The 19,167-nt window shown below is 42.3% G+C and overlaps 2 protein-coding genes across 2 annotated transcripts; one reads left to right on the top strand and one right to left on the bottom strand.

The window, feature by feature from the left end:
• Positions 1 to 1,143: 1,143 nt before the first annotated feature.
• slc6a18 (solute carrier family 6 member 18) lies at positions 1,144 to 8,391 on the top strand. The gene is made up of 12 exons (XM_071521458.1): positions 1,144 to 1,288; positions 2,050 to 2,190; positions 3,140 to 3,277; positions 5,171 to 5,352; positions 5,743 to 5,853; positions 5,954 to 6,066; positions 6,178 to 6,306; positions 6,413 to 6,569; positions 6,927 to 7,131; positions 7,357 to 7,516; positions 7,779 to 7,941; positions 8,194 to 8,391. Exons 1-12 carry the CDS (start codon positions 1,144 to 1,146, stop codon positions 8,389 to 8,391), a joined length of 1,842 nt encoding a protein of 613 aa, XP_071377559.1.
• Positions 8,392 to 8,712: 321 nt separating this feature from the next.
• Positions 8,713 to 18,589, bottom strand: tert (telomerase reverse transcriptase). Its single transcript, XM_071521471.1, has 16 exons — positions 18,374 to 18,589; positions 16,428 to 17,754; positions 16,128 to 16,317; positions 15,884 to 16,037; positions 15,210 to 15,377; positions 14,851 to 15,012; positions 14,639 to 14,740; positions 14,459 to 14,544; positions 14,089 to 14,205; positions 13,866 to 13,937; positions 12,887 to 13,075; positions 12,416 to 12,542; positions 11,552 to 11,613; positions 10,971 to 11,095; positions 10,603 to 10,740; positions 8,713 to 9,791 (listed from the first exon to the last, which is right to left on the bottom strand). The coding sequence occupies exons 1-16, from the start codon at positions 18,587 to 18,589 to the stop codon at positions 9,688 to 9,690; spliced, it is 3,339 nt and encodes a 1,112-aa protein (XP_071377572.1). The 3' UTR covers positions 8,713 to 9,687.
• Between the last annotated feature and the right edge of the window lie 578 nt (positions 18,590 to 19,167).

Genomic DNA, 19,167 nt, shown 5'->3' with positions numbered 1-19,167 from the left:
TCAGTGTAAGCAGCCATCTCTGAAAGTGATAAACATAGATACTACACAAGCACAACTGCTACTGAAATAGTTTGTGTTTCACGATTGTTTACATAAGTGTTTTAATTCTAGTAGAGGTAATAGGATACAGTAGCTTTTGTTGTGCCAAATTATGTGAAGATTCCAGATATGAAGTTCTAGCATATGTAGCAATAACAATAGCAGTAGCAATAGCAGATATTGATATAAAAATAGACTTCCTTATTTTTTTATGCTAAACAGCCACTACAATGTATTTACTAAGAGTAAATACATTGTTATGCAAGCACTCAAACAACTGTGATAGCCTACATATTGCTGTATTTGTGGTCTGTATTTGATTAAAATCTGCTACAATAAATACTACTTTGATATTTATTTTTCTATTTTTTCACCAAAAACTGAGATTTATCAGTAAAGTCTATAAACAGATGGCATTTCTACATTGTTACAATATGCACTGAACTTTGCCTCTTGGTCATTTCAGTAACTGTTGCAACATTCCATAGCAAAATCTTTTAATGATTTATAAATAAAAAAACAAAGAAGATACAGCTTCTACATGATACAACTGTCTAGCCCATGATGTGTTTTTATTGACTGTTTCCAAATTGCTTTAGGTCTGGTTAACAGTGGTGTAGCATCACCGGGTTATCCATTAATCTGGGGCTTGGTACAATCCTGTTTTAAACAAGCAGGGAGGTTTACCACTAAATCATCATGCCTATTGTTTTCACTCCCTTCCTGGTGGCCTGCTTTCTTGTCAAACCCATAAAAACTGTATCCACTACACTAGTGCTCAAAGCTGCAACTGAGAGGGCATTAGAGAACAACCCACTAAGGAGAGTCAGAAAGAAGAGAGGAGAGGAAAGGAGAGGATCACTGGACATTATTTAGCCTGGGAAGCTGATACTGTATCTAAATAAAGGCACAATAAAAAGCAGCCGCAACAAAATGTATTCTGGTACGCACTGGAGATAAAACAAAAACAGGACCAAATATTTAAAAAAAATACTCTATCAACAGATTTGCTGTGAATATTAGAATTGTGAGAGTTACATCATTGGATTTGACCTTAACTGGAATTGGAGCTGTGCTAAACCTGTGAGCTGCTGCCAGCTGAGGATGGTGAAAACAGGAGACTCCACTGAAGTGGAGGAGAGACCCAAGTGGGACAACAAGGTTCAGTACCTGCTAACCTGCATCGGCTTTGCAGTAGGACTGGGGAACGTGTGGCGCTTTCCCTACCTATGCCAAATCTATGGAGGAGGTGAGATGCTGGCTTTGCCTCACATATTCATCAATGACATAATGGCTTGCTATAAAAACTATTATACTTATCTGATATCACAGGCAGTTTAGAAATGTAAATGTAGAGGTAGCAGTAGTAGCAGCAATGCTATATCTCTGGGTCCATGTTTGGTTTTGGTGAACATAATACTCAGATATATCAGAGATTTCCACTGAACAGACCCATTTCCAATATTTACTTCCTCATAGCTCCTGGTGAGATATCGTGAGCCCTCAGCTAACAGAATCCTAAAGGTTTGGGGTCAGGCTGAGCTGAGTAAACACCCAATCTCAGGAATGTGCATAGGGTCTGTTAACTTTACATATTGACTCTGAGATTAAGATTCCCACAGACAGTGATTTAGGATAAACTGAACATCTATCTTACCTTGACTTCAGTTAGTCACCTTGAGTCACTGTAGCCCAAGATCTACATAATATGAACAAAATAATAGAAACACACACATAGCTCCCCTACCGTGAAGAGCAACGATGGTTGTATATTGATTTAGTTACATTTACTGGCATAATTCAAGTCCAATCATCTTTTTGAGGACCTGGCAAATTCAAATCACTACAAACATAATAATTCTTACTGATCTCCCTCTTCCTATGATGTATTTCATTTCTGGACGGAAACCGTGTCTTGCAGGATGACAATGTCCCTATGTAGCATAGCATGAAACATCATCTAAGTATCCTGGCTAATGCCTGAAACCATCTACCCCCTCCTCTCTTCAGGTGCGTTCCTCATCCCCTACCTGATAGCGCTGGTATTTGAGGGTCTTCCCCTGCTCTACCTGGAGCTGGCTATAGGACAGAGGCTCCGCATGGGCAGTGTCGGTGTCTGGAACTCCATCTCACCATTTCTGGGTGGAGTCGGTAAGTAGAACAGAATAATTACAATCTCTGTAATATGCGTCTGCTGAATGAGTTGATTTTTAAGCAATTACCCTTTGGTAAGAATTGTTTACATTTTAGATTGCATATTTCCATATGAGGTCATGAAGAGTTAATTATTTACTATCCCAGAATCAATTTTAATGTCACTCACTTCCTTTCCTTTCAAAAACTGAAAAATAATAATCACACTTCTAACTCACAGAGCTACAGGAACGTGTCTGTAGCGAGGTTATTATAAATGGCTAATAATAAAACTAAGTAAAACTTGCATGCAAAGATGGTGATATAATATAAAAACTAGAGCATTTGAGAAAAACTGAAACTAAACTAAAACTATACTGCCTCCAGAACTAGCTGAAATGAAATAAAAATAAGAACCAATGAGTAGCAACTCAGGACACACTAATCAGTCATAATATTAAAAGTTAAATTGAACCTACATGAAATAAAAACTACAACTAAACATTTCTGAACAACAGAAACTAAGCAAAAACTGAAAACAAACTCAATGTAAACTGAAATAGATTTCCAACCTGAAAATAAAATTAAACAATAATTCAAATTGGAAAACTGCTATTGGAAAACTGACCCTGGTCCATGGTTGCTATTTTTTTCTGGTAATTTTATCTCTTATTATTAATTATTGATGTAGAGAGAGTTAACAAAAAAAAAAAAGCCTTAGCAATGGATTAACTCATAAGGTATGCCTGGGGAAGAAAGGGTGAATGTTCTACCAAAGTGAAAAATTCATTTACATTTCAACAGAGTCATTTACATTTGTAACACAAAGATTCTTCATGAATGGGTTAGAAATGCACATTGCACGGCCAGTTATATCACTGTATTACTTTACTTGCATTACTGTACCATACATACAATATACTGTTTTTAACCTCCTAAAGTGAATAATATTATTTCCTGTGTGTAGGCATTGCCTCCATGTTGGTGTCATTTCTGGTGGGCATTTTCTACAACACCATCATCGCCTGGGTGCTCTGGTACTTCTTCCACTCTTTCCAAAACCCCCTGCCTTGGAGCCACTGTCCACTCAATGCCAACCTCACAGGTAACAAGGACTCCCCCTTGTCAGTCATTCACATGTAGGTCAACGACTGTTAGGGCACATACATTTATTATCCCACAGTTAAAGAATATTATGAATGCAATCAGCACTATATAGTTTGTGACTGCGACTTTTACAGCCATAGCAACAACAGCAATATTGTTTGATAGCAGATTATATCAGGTTAAAGGTGCAACATGTAGCATTTTAACATCATTAATTCAATACTAAATACATTTTGAGACATTAGTATAATTACTTAACCTGACTTGCCAGATGGTTTGTTACACAGAACCATCTGGGAAGTCGTCCTTGGAAACTGTTTGGAAAAGGCAGGCTCTTTCAAAAAATACTTGGCAGGTGATTGGATGAACCATCTGTCTATCACCGTCTATCACAGGCTAACTTCAACCAATCAGATCAACAAACCATATAAACAAACTCTTGCCGAAGCCACTCGGGAGAAGAGCGAAAACATCTTTTCCATCCAGAAAAGCCTTCGGTGCCGTTTTTTGCTCTTCTTTCAATGAAGAAATACTCTCCAGTTCAGAAATAACTGATGTTATAGCAGCATCTACGCTAGCCTCTTTAGGAGCCGCCATTGTTGTGAACGAACAGTCGCTTCTCGCTGTCGCCACACCTAAGCCACGCCCCTAGCTGACCTCATAGGACACTGCTTGGTCCACACCACTGTGGTTCGGCCACAAACGCATAATTCTCGCGTGATCGTGATCTCGCGAATCCAGCTGCCTCGCAAGGTACATAATTACTGAGAATGAACAAGACTATCACAGAGAAGATTGGTAGTCTCTACTGGCCTCTACACTGCAATTTTCAGGTCGGATTTTGTGGGAAATTTACTGGATTGCTTTACGGCACAAAACAGAAAGAGGGTGCTGATCTTCCAGGGTAAATGGAGCTAAAGCTTTCAGTGTTTCTGGCAATGGCAGATGGTGGAATGAATGAAAGGTCAATTGAAAAATCAGTTCCAACATGTTTATCCTGTTAAGTCAAGCGAAAGAGAGAACTAATGCATGCTGAGAGACACCAGGGAGAGGGGACGAGTAGCAACAACCTCTTTGCAACAGGAACAAGGGGGTTTATGGGAAATGTGGTCATAATACTGAGTAGCACTAGGCCTACCAATACCACTGGTGTGAGATAGAGGCTACCACTCGTCTCGACCATGCTCTCATTTGTTTACAGTAATTACCTCTGCCAACGGAGTTGGATGGGGGTTATGTTTTCGCCCCATTACGTCTGTTTGATTGATAGCAGGATATCTCAAAGAGTTATCAATGGATTTGCACGAAACTTTGTGGACAGATTGGTCATGGGGCAAGAAAGAACTGATTAACTTGTCATACCAATTGGCCAAAGGGGGGCTTGGTGGTGGCTGTGGCTTCTCACAAAAAGGCATACACCGTACGCATATATTCAATTCATATAACACCATCAAACTTTGTTTGCCTATCAGCAGACATAATGGGGTATGGAAGAAATTAACTTCCGACATGAACTGGCATATCTTGACAATTTCATTGTTTGGCAGAGGTATGCGATCTACTGAGTGCCATCTAGTTATACAAAGCCATCATAATTAATTTCATAATGATATATCAATGTTTTATAATGCTACAAATAGTACTTAAAATTATCCAGGCACACTTTTAGTATTACTCCAATGCTGAAATAAAAAAATCCCATTGAACTTACAAATATTAAATAAAAATAAAAATTGTATGAATTGAGTTCTATTATTAGATTTTTATGCAGGTATAAAACAAAACAAACTCTAAGAACTTTAAGAGTAAGCTTTTATTATTTTTGAGATCCTCTGTTTGCTCTTTGTTTCCTGATCTTTTTTAATTGTTTATGCAATGACTGTTCAAACAGCCTATAACGAGGAGTGTGTGGTGAGCACTCCATCGAACTACTTCTGGTACCGGGAGACCCTGAACATCACACCTGACATCGAGATCAACGGCTCCCTGCAGTGGTGGATGGTCGTCTGTCTGGCCACCGCCTGGTGTGTGGTCTACGTCTGCTTCATCAGAGGCATCGAAACCATCGGAAAGGTGGGTGGAACTGGTTAAACGAATAATGATGTCCAAGTCCAAAATCAACCGCTGTACTGAGTCTTTGAGACCAGTGGCACTTACATCCATTATTTTTTGAGATATGGAAGGACAGCCTCAAAAATGAGAGCTGAACAGCATTTTTGCAATCTGAAAGCACCAGATATGATGTGCTATGCAAGAATTGCTCTTTGAAGAAAATGTAATTTCCATTCTCCCACCCCAATGCAAGATTCCATTTCTCACCTCAACTCTCATTTCATTGACACTTCCTGGATCATTTTGACTGTTAGTAGACTTGCCAATTGTTCATTGGAGACTGGATTTTCTTCCATCCTGGAGGGATGAAAATTAGTTGTCAATTGTTTTACTTTTTTTTTTTTACTTCAGGCTGTGTATGTGACAGCCACATTCCCTTACCTGGTACTGACCATTTTCTTGATCCGTGCCCTCACTCTGCCTGGAGCTAGCGATGGACTGATCTACCTCTTCACCCCTGATGTGAGTTCGGTCATTTGTTGCTCTCTCAGTCGAGGGAAAGTTGCATCTTGCACACACAGACACGATGACCTGATATGCTGTTTCCACATGCTTCCCTCAGTGGGAGACTCTGAAGAACCCCCAGGTGTGGCTGGACGCTGCCACCCAGATCTTCTTCTCTCTCTCTGTGGCCTTTGGAGGCCTCATAGCCTTCTCCAGCTACAATCCCGAGAAGTGAGTTCTCTGTTCTTATAGTTACCATAAGACTGGAATTCCTCAACAGCCTTTGTAAAAATGGGGCAATTATTGTGAAGCTCTGTTGTTTTTTTCTGTTCTGTGTATCAGAAATAACTGTGAGAGGGATGCTGTTCTGGTGGGGGTGATAAACAGCGCTACATCTATCTACGCCTCCATTCCCATCTTTTCCATCCTGGGCTTTAAAGCTAACTCCAACTTCAACTCCTGTCTAGAACAGTAAGTACAGTATACATTTTGTGTAACTGTAATGTTTCTTCTTTGCTTACTGATACCAACTAGGCACGTGGAAACCCTCAGAGATTATTTTGTATCCCATCTGCAGCAACATCTTGGCTCTGACCAACCAGTTTGAGATTTCAGACCAGAACATAACAGTGGACAGCTATGATAATTGGTTTGAATATCTCAATGGGACATTTCCAAATGAGGTCTCCAGTTTGAACCTGAGGCACTGCAATCTGCAATCTTTCCTCGACCAGGTATTGTAGCTGATTTAGAAAATATCTGAGGACTCATTTTGTACACTGGGTTCTACTTTGGCAACAAAACTTTCCGGGATGGGTGTTTAGCAATCAGGCCATCAGATGAGCCCTGCAAAAACTGATCTTTGAAACAATTTCCATCCCAATAAGACTCAATTCCTCACCCAAACTCTCATTTAATTATTACTCATCCATATCCTCATTTATCTTCGCTCTCGTCTGGCCTCTTTTGCTAATCTCCTTCTCCCCCTCAATCCTCCTCTCCCAGAGTACGTTAGGAAGTGATCTGGCATTTACTATAATTTCAAGCCTCATTATTTTCTTCTCACTCTCTCTTTCATCCTCCTCTCCCAGAGTGCATCAGGTACTGGCCTGGCATTTATTGTGTTCACTGAGGCGGTGATAGAGATGCCAGGCTCTCAGGTATGGGCTGTACTGTTCTTCGTCATGCTCTTCAGCTTGGGTCTCTCTACTATGTTTGGCGACATAGAGGGCATCCTTACACCACTCAATGACCTGAAACTGGTGCCCAAGTGGATCCCTAAAGAACTAGTAACAGGTACCTGCCACTCAATGTAGGCCTTAAGGTGCAAGTTGTTCTCGAGGCAAAAAGTACATAACTTCATGAGCTTGGTCTCATGCTAGAACAGTATCGTAACACTTTGTTCTTGTGATCCCTGTTAAACTGGAATGAAGGGAGCAGACGGTCTGCAGACAAAATAATCAGTACTGTTTATTTTGGATTCCTTTGTGTAAAAATGCCTTTCTTCTCTCAATTCCTCAGCGGTCATCTGCTTGGTATCCTTCTTGATGGCTCTGATCTTCACCATGGGTTCAGGGAATTACTGGCTGGAGATCTTCAATAGCTACGTGGGCTCTGTACCTCTGCTCGTCATTGCCTTCTTTGAGATAATTGGAGTGATCTATGTCTATGGAATGAAAAAGTAATCTTTTCTCCTCTTCTAGTCTGTCTATCTGTTCATTTTTTTAAATAAGTCATTTTGTTAGTACATTATGGACATAGTAAGATCGCAGTGTACAATGACTTGCTGCAAGAGTTGAAAAAAGTCATTGAAACTCATTAAGCCTAGCTGCTGTAGCTGTTGTAGGATCTGTAGCAAACCTAAAAATAGTCTTATGAGCTTCACAACCTATTTCAATGCAACTTTCATTGGTTCTTCTGACTGTTCCTTTGCCCCCTGACAGTTTCAGTGAGGACATCTATTTCATGACTGGGAAGAAGCCCAACTTCTTTTGGAGGGCTTGCTGGACGTTTATCAGTCCTGTAATGCTCCTGGCAGTGTTGGTTGCCTACGTGGTTATCCAGGCACAGAAGCACCCCACCTATCCTGCTTGGAACCCAGACTATGTAAGCAAGCCAAGGGTGCTGATAAGGAAATGTTAGGGATGTTGGCATGGGTTTGAATCCCATCCTATCCATTACATCACAAAAAAAATCATGTCATAAGAGTACATGCAAAAACTGTGCCTATTTTTAATCTGCTGAAAATGACATTTAGCAGTCGCCTTTAGCTCCAATTGAATATGTAATAAAGCATCTTCAAAGTTATCTTTTCGCTTGGTGACTACAGCCTAACTATCTCCCCGTCTCTCTCTTCAGGAAAAGTTCCCCGAAACTGAGGTGAAGCCCTACCCAGACTGGGTGTTTGGTATAATCATCCTCCTCTGTGTGCTGCCTGTGATTTCCATCCCGCTGGTGGCTCTCTACAAACTGATTTGCTGCGGAGTCCACAGGAGGTCCTCCAATCGCAACGGCCTCAATCCTTACAACAACAACGGCTATGAGATCGAAACATAGAAACACAAGAAGCCCGAGTGCTCAAGGCTCAAGGGAATATTGCTAGTAACAACTTTACTGGCTTTCATCATGAACTGAAAAGGACATCCCCAACTTTGATGATCATCATTGCTTTCGTGGATGTGTATTAATCAGAAAACCAAGATATAATTGCCAGTATAGTCGCCATGAGCAGTGATTTAGATGTTCCTCTTGATGGTTGACATCATATTTACATTCATCAATGTGAAGACGAAAGAAAAAAATGACTTGACAAGTGACAGTTTACATTTGTTTCCACAATAATAACAAAACTGGTTTTATTTAAACAGTGAATGGCTCAATCCTTTCCTTAGAGTATCGGTTATGTACATTGTTGTAACGGACACTCTTGTGAGGAGTAGGACAACTCTCACATCATATCACATTAATTATAACAAGTTCTCAATCAAACTGTCAAAGATTAATGTATTTCCTACTGTTTGTAGGGAAACCTTCCACTCCCAAAAGGAGCTTTCTGAAAGTGGTCATGAATTAATTGCACTATAGTGGCATAAAACCTAAAAACAAAACACTTTTACTTGTACAAAAACAAAATCATTTGATCCATTTACTATAATGGCTTACAATATTTCAGTGAACACATTTACATATAATACACTTATCTAATGATAACATATGTCCGAAAACAACCATGGAAAGTGGGAATTGAGAGAGAAAAGGCACTGTGATGACAGATGGGATTTACTATATCAGTCGATCTTTTTTCTTAATGATCCATCTTTACTGATCTTGTGGTTGTTGTTTTATAGGGAGCTTTATGACAAGGGCTTATCACTAAAGTGTTTCATATCAGCTGAGTAGGGACTCTTTCTCCCTGTCTCTGCCTCCATCTTTCCTGACAGTGTATGACAGATGTACTTTATAGTTTGTTTGTTCCATTGAGTATCAGGAAAACTCTAATCATTGACTTCAACATATTGCTAGTCTGGGCACTGCCACCAAGCCTGAGGATAAGACAACGAATCAGGAGGAAGGGACATGACACTCAGGAGGTGAAGGAGGAACAACAACACATCCCCACCCTGACTCTACTGCTTTGCACAGCAACTTCATTTTGACAGAAATTAGGTCAAACTTTCAGTGCTTACAAATTTTCAATGAGGGTAATCATTAGAAAGGGCTTTTGAAAAAAATAGACCAAATGTCAACATATGGACACAGCAGAGAGACTGGACTAGGCTCTTATCCGTACCTTACCACCTGTCGAGGGCTTCTTGGTTGGGCTGGAGGCTGTAATGGGGGCTAGCTGGCTGTCTAGGCCTGGATGGCCAGGAACTCCTCTGGGGTCCTGGGATTAGTGGCCTGTCTGACCCTGGCCAGTCTCAGATCCCCCAGGCACCTCTCCAGACGGCGCTTCCCTGTCAGGAGAAAGATAGCAGAACAGAGAAAGACGTCAGACTAGTTTATTTGCCTTCAGGGTTTTTCCATGACTTCTCCATGACCCATTTTCAAATTTCCACAACCAAATTTGAATGAGACTGAATTAAATAGTAACCATCGACTACACTGACTTTAAGTTGTTACGTTTGTTTTTCACTTTAAAAATCAAGGATTATAATATCATTGCATCTGTCAACAATATTTTTCCCTCGATAGGGAGGTCTAGCCTGTTTTGGAGCCAGCTACAGCTTTTTGTGATATTTGACAGTATTCAAGAAAAAACAAATCATTAACTTCACAAATAATATTTTGTGACTTTTCCAAAACTTTTCTCCCCTTTATCATTTTTAATAACTTCTCCAAAAAAAAATTCCAGGCCTTTTCCAGTTTATTCAGGAGTGTGGGAAGCCTGTGTCTTGGAGGTGAACTGTATAATTCTCAATTAGTAACAGCTGTAAAATTACAACTGAATTGAAGGCGACAATGAACATGACTTGCCAAAAGCATAGAATTGTGTTTGTTTAAGGTCACGCCAGGGTTTTTAAAACATTTCCCTATAGCTAGTGTCATTGGGTGGGGTGTATCTTTCACAAAGTCCAGATCCACAGGTATTGGCCTTTCTGGGATGTTGCACTGCTGATCTTTTCATATTGTGTTTATGGGGGTTATAATGGTATAATGGAAGAATGTCATGACAATAGTGCTCTTCAAGTACAGTTGTGTCAAGCTTGTTTGCGTGTGATACCTGTGTGTGTGTGTGTGTGTGTGTCCATGTCCTGAGGTACATACGTTTGTGCAGGTGCGGGAGCATAGCTCTGTAGAGAGGACGGTGACGTGACAGCACCAGCAGAAAAGAAAGACAGAAGAGCAGCTCCACTGCTTCATACTGGAGAACGCCTGTCTGGGCCTTACTACCTAGAATCATACCTGGAGGCAGGATGGAGAGGTGCAAGGGTGAGGAGAGAAAGGAGAGGGAGAAAGGGAGAGAGAGAAAGGAGAGGGAGAAAGGGGGAGAGAGCAAAAGACAGAATGGTGGAGAGAAAATACAGTAGTTTTCACCTTGTAACTTTTCACATTGATTTATATGTGTGTGTGTGTGTGTGTGTGTGTGTGTGTGTGTGTGAGTGAGAGAGAGATATATGAAAGGGAAATGTTGCCTTTGTTGCCGAGTCGCACAAGCTTATTGGTGTACTCAGCCATGTCCCAAATCATCTGCAGGAAGTAGACGGGGTTCTTGGCAACCGTCTGACCAAAGGGCAAACTATGGGCACACACATGGAACCTAAAGAGACAAACAAATAAAATGGTAAAGCACTGCGCTTTGGAGAAAAAGCCCTGCCCATTCAGACATATAAACTCTGAGGTGAAGGGTGGTGTGGTTAGTTTTCAGCTCGGAGCAGGTATTGGTTGAGAACCACTCCTGTGCTTGTTTGAATAGCAGCGTTATCTCTATAGGCCTATTTATTAAGCCAAAACCACTGAGCATGTTAGAGGGGAAGTAGGAAGAGTCTAAAGTCCCTGCTCTGTGTTTACCACCATCTTTCAGTACTTAAGGTGGGTATTGGGAGAAAATTAGTCACAATGGCAATTATTTAATATTTTCCTTAAATAACACAACTGAATTGACACTGATAACTATGCATATTATGTGGCACTGAAAAAATTAAGGCATAAAGTCAAAAATTAAATAAGATTTGGCATTTGGAAAAATTAACAGGCCGCAGTTCTCAGTATTTACCTGCATGCATGAAGCAGCACCAGCTTGTAGATGTTTGTGTAGACTGCCTCAAGAGAATTGGTCTGAGAAGGGAAATTAATCTATTAAAGCATTAATAGGTTAGCTTCAGTGTAGTGTATAGAAGTGGAAGTGCAGACTTGAACTGAAATGGACTGAATAAGAACAAGTAATATGTGGGTCTTCCGCTCCATGGATGCATTTCACTCAAGTGCAATAAAGGTTATGACAGACAGGAACACTAAAGACTCTCGATTATCTCCCTGCGATCAATAATTGACACGTGATATTTGTCGTAGGTAATGTTACAACGTCATATTTTATGTTCCATGGCCTGTTCCACAGTGTGCTTCATATATTTGGAGACCAGCAAGACTATAGTGTGTTCACTGTTTGTCCATACATGAACAATTGTTATGCTACTAGCCAAACAGGCCACTGATTTTACATCTGTATACTACAGGGTGTTTTTGGATTTCATTAATTATCTTTTCCTCAACTACGTGTTGGCTCTCTGTAGCCTATTTCTATACATGAAAACCCTGATTATCATGCAACCATGTCCTTTTCCCTTGAAAGAGGTAAATGGTGGTTTGATACACCATGAGACATTTTCAGTGGCCATTGAGCCATTGAATAACAACTGTTATGTTTGAAAACCCACATGTCTGACACTTCCAGTGGAGTTCTGTCTTAACCGGTGAGACATCAGTGTAAGCCAAGCGACTGAGACCCATCTCACACAACTTCTCATGATATTCAGGAAGTCCTCAGACTATAACCACTATTGTGGGAGCAGTGAATTATGTCAATATCATGCAGTCAAAGGATTTTGAAATAAAGTCAAAGGAATTTCTAAATTCTGACCTTAAGGTCCAGGAAGAGGGCGTGGCACTTGAGTCTGAGGATACCCATCAGCTTCCTCCTCATTTGCTGTCCGGCTGAGTGGGAGGAGCCTAATTTAAGGCTGTAGCGAAGAGACAGGCCTGCATAGCTGTGAAGTGAGAAAAGGAAAGGGCTAAACAAAACATAAAAAAACAAGAATTCACCAATGGAAATGTTTAAGTGGTGCTGCAATTAAAAAGTTTACTGCGTTTTAAGCAAGAATATTCAGAGTAATTTATACAAGCTAGACTGGGAGTTGTCCGTAAGGATTTTTTATGAGAAAGTACAAAGTACACTCGGCTCGGCTTACAAGAAACCATAAAGAAGGTCAAAAGCCCAATAAGCCTCAATGTTATGTAAAAGACAAATTAGAGGTTATAACTATGGTGCAATTACAATCGACCACAATGCTTCTTTTCCTCCTCTGTGTGTGTGTGTGTGTGTAAAAATCACCTGGAGTAGTCTTTATGGACGTCCAGTGTGTGTGTGTCCAGCAGAAGTCCACACCAGGGGAAGAGGCAGTGAGGGGGCAGCAAGCGAATGCCGGGACAAGAGCCCACACCTCCTGACACTTGGAAGTTGACCGCCACCTTCTGGGGGTTGACCACCAGCCCGTACTGTGGCACCCCGACCAACAAGGTCCTGCACAGAAAGAGGAAGTGGCATTATCAAGTTGCTTAGTTATATCTATGATGAGCTGAGGCTGAGCAGGAGCAGTTTCAGCCACCGGCTCAGCCTTCCATGTTGCAGGACGGGGGGCCTTAGGCGTTCCTCTGTGCCTGCAGCCTGTTCAACACCTTCAGTGCCAGTCAGCCGTCACCATCTCTCCCCCCCCAGAGCCCCCACACCCCCCACTCACCTGCACAATAACTTGGCACCTGGACCCTAGCCCCTTAGACCCCCCTTCCCCTAACCGGTACAACTAACTTAAACTCTTGACTATGTTGCAAACAGATATTACGTACCTCTGGAATATATCCATGGATTTATCCAACTCTGCATTTATTATTTGCACTGTCTATTACAGTTTTATATTATGTACATTACATTTATTTTCTTTTATTACCTTCCTGTACTTGACTTCCTTGGCATTGTTCCTGCTGTGGCACCTGAATTTCCCCCAGGGGATCAATAAAGTGCAATCTTATCTTATCTTATGTTACCAATCGCCAATCACACGCCAGTGGAACATTTTTAATTTTAGAAAAATAGTTTTTCTAAGGGTGCAAAGTATTAATTTCTTTGAAGCACATTGTATGAATTGTGAATTCATTAGCAATGATGTTCTGAGTTTGTAAAAAATAAAAATTAATAAATAAATAACAAGGCACGCTCAGTTGAAGGCTGCAAGTCGAAGTGCCGTGGCCTGCAGGTTGAGAACCATGGTGTAACATGAACAATAACATTTCTGACAGGTTGGTGTGTGTCATACTTGAGGAAGGATTGTGCTTGGTGTAGGTCAGGGGTGATCAGGAGGAAGTCATCCACCAGTCTCATCAGACATCTACAGGAAAGAGAGAGAGAGAAATAGCATATACACATACATAGAAAATGAGTTGCAATACAGGAAGACTGCACTCTACTGTCAACAATAGGTTATTACATCCAGAGAAGTTGATGTCAACTGAAATGTCTGCAGCAATGGCGTTCCTTACCCTCCTTTTTCTGTCATGTTTTTGAACAGGAAGTTCTCCATGTGGCCGTAGCAGAGGCAGCAGAGCAGACTGGACACAACTGATCCCTGAGGAATCCCTCGGCACTGACGGTACGTTCTGCAACACATATGGCAACCCACAGGGCCGCAATCAAATTAACTGCCAAAACCTTACCTTAGGCTGCATGACCATCAGGAGCCTCTTTACAGCATTTGCTTCTTTTCGGTCTTCTTTTGAGATCTTAGCGCAGAAGTTAAAACTGTATGGAACTTCAAATGGTTTTTCAATACTCTCAAAGTAACAGCAGGAGGTATGACAAGCTTCTCACACACACATTGCTGGTAACTTAAAATAGAAGTGCGATACTTACCTCTTCCCAAATTGAACAACACTGCCAGTGAGCATTTGGGTGAAGAACTCCAGGGCCTCTCCGCCATGAAGATCTGAGGAGAAATGCTGGAAAGAACAATTGTAGTGAGACACTGATGTGTGTTGTCCACTTCCAGGAAAAGTAGATCTAAAAGAAATGGATGGTTAGACATTGTCTCACCTGCTCCACCAGTATGGCATGATGACCTTTGCCGTTTCTCTGCAGTGACATCAAGAACCCTTTCATGTTGGTGGATCCCATATTATCCTCCAGGAAATCAGCCTATATTAAGAAACATATGAAAATCTCTACAAAGGGGTCAAAGATCGTGTGTGTGTGTGTGTGTGTGTGTGTATACACACACGCACATATGGGTGTGTGTATGTGTGTACCTGTCTAACAAACGTCTTCTTCAGGCCCTCATGGGGATCAGCCCAGATCCTGGCGTAGCGACGAACGGTAAAGACTTTGTCCTTGACAGGTGACAAAGTCTGGCCAATCACCTCCATGAGTTTGTCATGGGGCAGACTCTCATAAGCCCCACTCACATCCACCTGAAATACAGAGAAGGGACAGATAATGAATAAGTGAAGGTAGAAAATACCTGAAACCTATTTCCACAGTGCCTAGCAAACTAAAACTATAATGCTTTTTTTCTAGTAGTAATATCATTACTCAGATGCATGCTTACGAAAATACAATTTGCGTTCAGTCTCTGAGAAGACAAATACAGGAGGGGAAGAAACCCAACCTTAACAAAGTAGAGGGGCTGTGGCTTGTCCTTCTGGGCGGGAGCCAGAGAGTGCAGGACCTTGTGGATGTCGGTCATCCCCCACACTGTGGAGCCCAGGAGGGAGGGGATGGAGCGCACACGCGCCCGCAGCACGTCCAGCAGGTCCCGGACTCGCCCTTGGTAGAGCTACAGGGGAAAATCCCCCCAAAAAAATCTGTACACCCTCAAGTAGGGCTGAACAATTAATCGAAATTTTATCGAAATCGCAATATGGCCTACTGCAGTTTTCAAATCACAGGAGGCGCAATATTTGTTAAAGGCGAAATGTGTGTCAAAATACCATTTTAAATTAAATATTGTGGTGCTGCAGAGATGTCCTGGCCTATACATCATATTCTATAGACTTAAGAAAACATCTTTGTTTGGTACAGACCCCCGCAAAAATCACACCATAATCATTTTAATATGTTTTTAAATGAAAATGAGAATAATGATGCAAAAATGATCATTCCCTCTAATATCGCAAATCATATCGCAATTGCAGTATCAGTCAAAATAATCGCAATTAGATATTTTTTCAAAATCGTTCAGCCCTACCTTCAAGACCCATACAGCACAACATACAATGGCAGCATGTGACAAAACTCATGGACAGGGACAGTGGAAATGTCATGTCACTGTCAAAAATGTACCCTAGTTTTGGCGTCTGCTCCCATGACTCGTGTGATAGGCCTCATGCCATCAGTCTTGGGGATGAAGCGAAGGCGGGAGGTGACGGTGGCTTTGGGGAGGGACGCCACCTGAGCCGGGGTCAACTCCTCCATCTGGCCCTTGGAGAGGTGACCTCTAAATCACACAAATGTTTGACAATTAGAAGTGACTTTGTGTTCTGTAACTTAGGACCGTGTGCCTTTGCATGTGTGTACATGTGTGTACCTGAAGGCCAGCTCCTGCAGCTTGGCCCAGACTTCCTGTCTGTAGAACTTCAGGGCGTTCTTCTGCCCCATGCTCTCAGTGACATAGAAACAGGCTCTAACCAGGCCAACAACATAACCATCCAGCAGCCAAGCCAGGAACTGACCCAGCACTCGCGTCCGATACGAGAGCTCACTGGGTGGGACGCGACCTGTGGATGAGAGGGGTGATTAAGCTGACCAAGTGGAAGTAGCTGGAAAGACCTCGGTCGAATCTGAAGTTGGTAAAAAAAAAAAAGTGTATTATCTGCTATAATCTCACCTGTCTTGCTGATCTTCAGCCAATCACAGTCATTCACTTTCATCTTCCACATCAGCTCAGCCAATGAGAGCCTCTCGAACTTGCCGCTGTGCAGAAAGGCCCTGACCTTGGCAAGGAAGTGAAGCCGGTTGTGGTGAGAGCCCCACAGCTCCTGTGGGACCACGGTGGAGAGGCACTCCCTGATGAACAGGCAGACCCGGTGAGGTGCACAGTGTTGGGGCAGGAGAGCGCTTAAGTTCCCCTGTCCTTCTCCGTCTCCCTCCTCCACCAGTGGGCACACCTTCTGCAGTATTGTGCTATAGGGACATCTCCTGTGTTGATGCAACAGCTGGCTAAAAAGGGGGACCATGTCGAAAAAGCGGCGGGGAAGTCTCTTTGGCTTCCTCTCAAGCCCGTTGAGATAGGCCAGTCCCTCAAAGAAAACTATTCTCACCAAGTCTTGCCCCTGCAGCCTCCTCGGCCCTTCAGCTCCACCCTTCTTCTTCCTGTTGAGAAGGAAGCCGCGCATGCCCCTCCCCCCATACAGGATTCCAAGGGTGCGGATGAAACATTGGGAGGGAGGTAGAGGGGGGAAAAGCCCTGATCTCCAACTGGGACCTCCCTCCAAGGGAAGTACGGTTGTTGGCATTTCAACAGGCTGCTTAGAATCAGTGCAACTACACTCCAAAGGCTTCACAGATACTGTCGTTTCCACTGACCTGTGCTGCCCATCATCCCCCGTTTCATAGCAGACCTGTTGGGTTCCCTGTGTCGGCCCATCCTCTTCTACCCGTCTCCTCTTTCCTGAATAAGTAATTCTTTCCTCGTCTTCCTTGTGATCCATTTCTCTCTTCCTTTTGCCCTTTTCTCTGCAGACATCCCTTCTGCTCTTCCTCCTTTTGCTGATATCAGGTTTCCCAACTTCTTGTCTCCTTTTCAAGGTCACTGCACTCCCTTGATACCTTCCATACTGACTACCATTATGTGTCCTGGACCGGGTCTGGAGATGGAAACCAGAGGAGACAGTAGACATGGAGACCCTGTCGTAGACGGGAACTCCACACGCCTGGAACACACATGAAGGAGGGACTGCCACAAACACGGCACAGCTCTCCAGCAGGTACCGTGTGATGTCTGTGCCGAGACGTTTTGCGATTTTCTTCCACAGGTCACTGCCATGGATGTAGGCAGCGCTTTGAGTTATATCACCTTGAAACTTGAACTGGTCTGCATCCCGCTCCTCCTGGGCCAGGGAGAGAAAACCATAGCCATGTGCCAGGACGTTCCTCTTTTTTTTCCGCTTGAGGTTGTTTAGAACAAAAGCCAACAGTTCAGGAAAAGTGCAGATCTGTGGAAAGCATAAAACGAAGAGTCACATGAACAAAGAAGTAAACAGCTCTCATTTGAGTGAAATGTGAAAAGCCCTGATATGTTCCATTCTCTCTTCCATTATGAAAGCTGGCAGCTTAATTTTGCTTTGCCTACTGCCCATCGTGCATCCCTCATGAAACATGAGACCTTTTTTACTGTCTTAAAATCCCCATATAGATGATCCGCAAAGCAGCATTTCATATAAATAAAATCTAACTTTAAAATTGGTTCACACTGCTCGCTACAGCCCTCCACAGTGTATATTAGTGGAAGAAGATTGTAAAATGTTTACATTTATTTGAATAAGAGCTGCTCGGTGGATTAGATGTATGCCGAAATTACTGGAAGAACCTATAGATTCAGAAAGCACTTGAGTCGTGTTTGACAAGTACGTACGTCTACCCTAAGCAAGGCAACGTTAAACTGTCGGATTTTTTAAACAGAGTTTGGCTTACTGATAGAGCGGCGTGTATCGGCGCTATTAGTGCACAGCTGGTAATGTATATGGGCGCTAGCTTGGCAACACACCACAGAAACAGCAGGTGTCAACACTTCATAATTTACATGTGGGGTGGTTTTAATCCAACTCATATTACCTGGTTGCAGCTTGGCACTTGTTGCAGCTTCTTGTCAGAGCAGACAAAAACGCCCCGCACGAAGGATATGAAGCGGTTTGTGTCCGGTTGTTCAATGAGAACTGCTCTCTGTCCTTCTCTGAACACGATACTGTCGGCAAACTCCTCCAGTGTTTGTACATGCGGATACAGTGAACGGAGAATATCAAGAACCCGAGACATATCAGCCGTAGACATACCCACTGACTGACTGAACCTGTTGTGATGTTTTTCACGACATGGCAGACAGTATCTGTGCTATACTTAGCAAGACATTTGAGCTCAACATCCGTTTATTAGGCGTTTAAGGGTCCCGCTTCAGCCCCAACCAATGAGAGAGCAAGTCACACTCAGTGTCCAATCAGATACCCTCATACTGCACAAAGGAATTCACAACTGACCAATAGCGAAACAGAAAATGGATGTTGTTGGATTTTATGAATAGGTGTGCGATTATGCAAAAACGAGCCAGAAAAAGACCATAAAAATCTGAGTGTGATTTGCACACAAGGAAGCATATAAACTGTTCATGGGGAAATGCTTTTCAAAAGGGTTTTCTTAACCACAATGGAATGCAGTATTAAGATTTTTTTATTTTTTTTTGCAAGAGCTGTCATTTTATTCAAATAACCTTTCTGAAACTGTACGTACGTTGTAGTTTATGCAGGCTGAAGTTTGAGAGAGATGCGGAGGGGAGCCTTCTGCCCTCTGTTGGTTAAACCGCTGATCTACACGAGTCGTGGTTCTGCTTTTCTGATTGGTGGAAGGATGCTCCC

The sequence above is a fragment of the Centroberyx affinis genome, unplaced genomic scaffold, assembly GCF_046629955.1.
Source record: "Centroberyx affinis isolate AG114_WGS23_722 - 3 ecotype Tasmania unplaced genomic scaffold, CSIRO-AGI_Caff_v1 ptg000890l_1, whole genome shotgun sequence".
Lineage (NCBI taxonomy): Eukaryota > Metazoa > Chordata > Actinopteri > Beryciformes > Berycidae > Centroberyx > Centroberyx affinis.
The sequence above is the reverse complement of the archived record's forward strand: the minus strand, read 5'-3'. Positions and strand labels throughout refer to the sequence as shown.

What these genes read in the sequence shown, in the direction of transcription:
- slc6a18 (XM_071521458.1), top strand. Translation starts at nt 1,144, where the DNA reads ATGGTGAAAACAGGAGACTCCACTGAAGTGGAGGAGAGACCCAAGTGG. An exon ending in TGCAATCTTTCCTCGACCAG is followed by an intron (nt 6,570 to 6,926) that starts GTATTGTAGCTG and finishes CTCCTCTCCCAG; the next exon opens with AGTGCATCAGGTACTGGCCT. An exon ending in CTGCTTGGAACCCAGACTAT is followed by an intron (nt 7,942 to 8,193) that starts GTAAGCAAGCCA and finishes CTCTCTCTTCAG; the next exon opens with GAAAAGTTCCCCGAAACTGA.
- tert (XM_071521471.1), bottom strand. Translation starts at nt 18,589, where the DNA reads ATGTCTACGGCTGATATGTCTCGGGTTCTTGATATTCTCCGTTCACTG. An exon ending in GTTGTTCAATTTGGGAAGAG is followed by an intron (nt 14,206 to 14,458) that starts GTAAGTATCGCA and finishes TATGTGTTGCAG; the next exon opens with AACGTACCGTCAGTGCCGAG. An exon ending in CAAGCACAATCCTTCCTCAA is followed by an intron (nt 13,076 to 13,865) that starts GTATGACACACA and finishes CTTTCTGTGCAG; the next exon opens with GACCTTGTTGGTCGGGGTGC.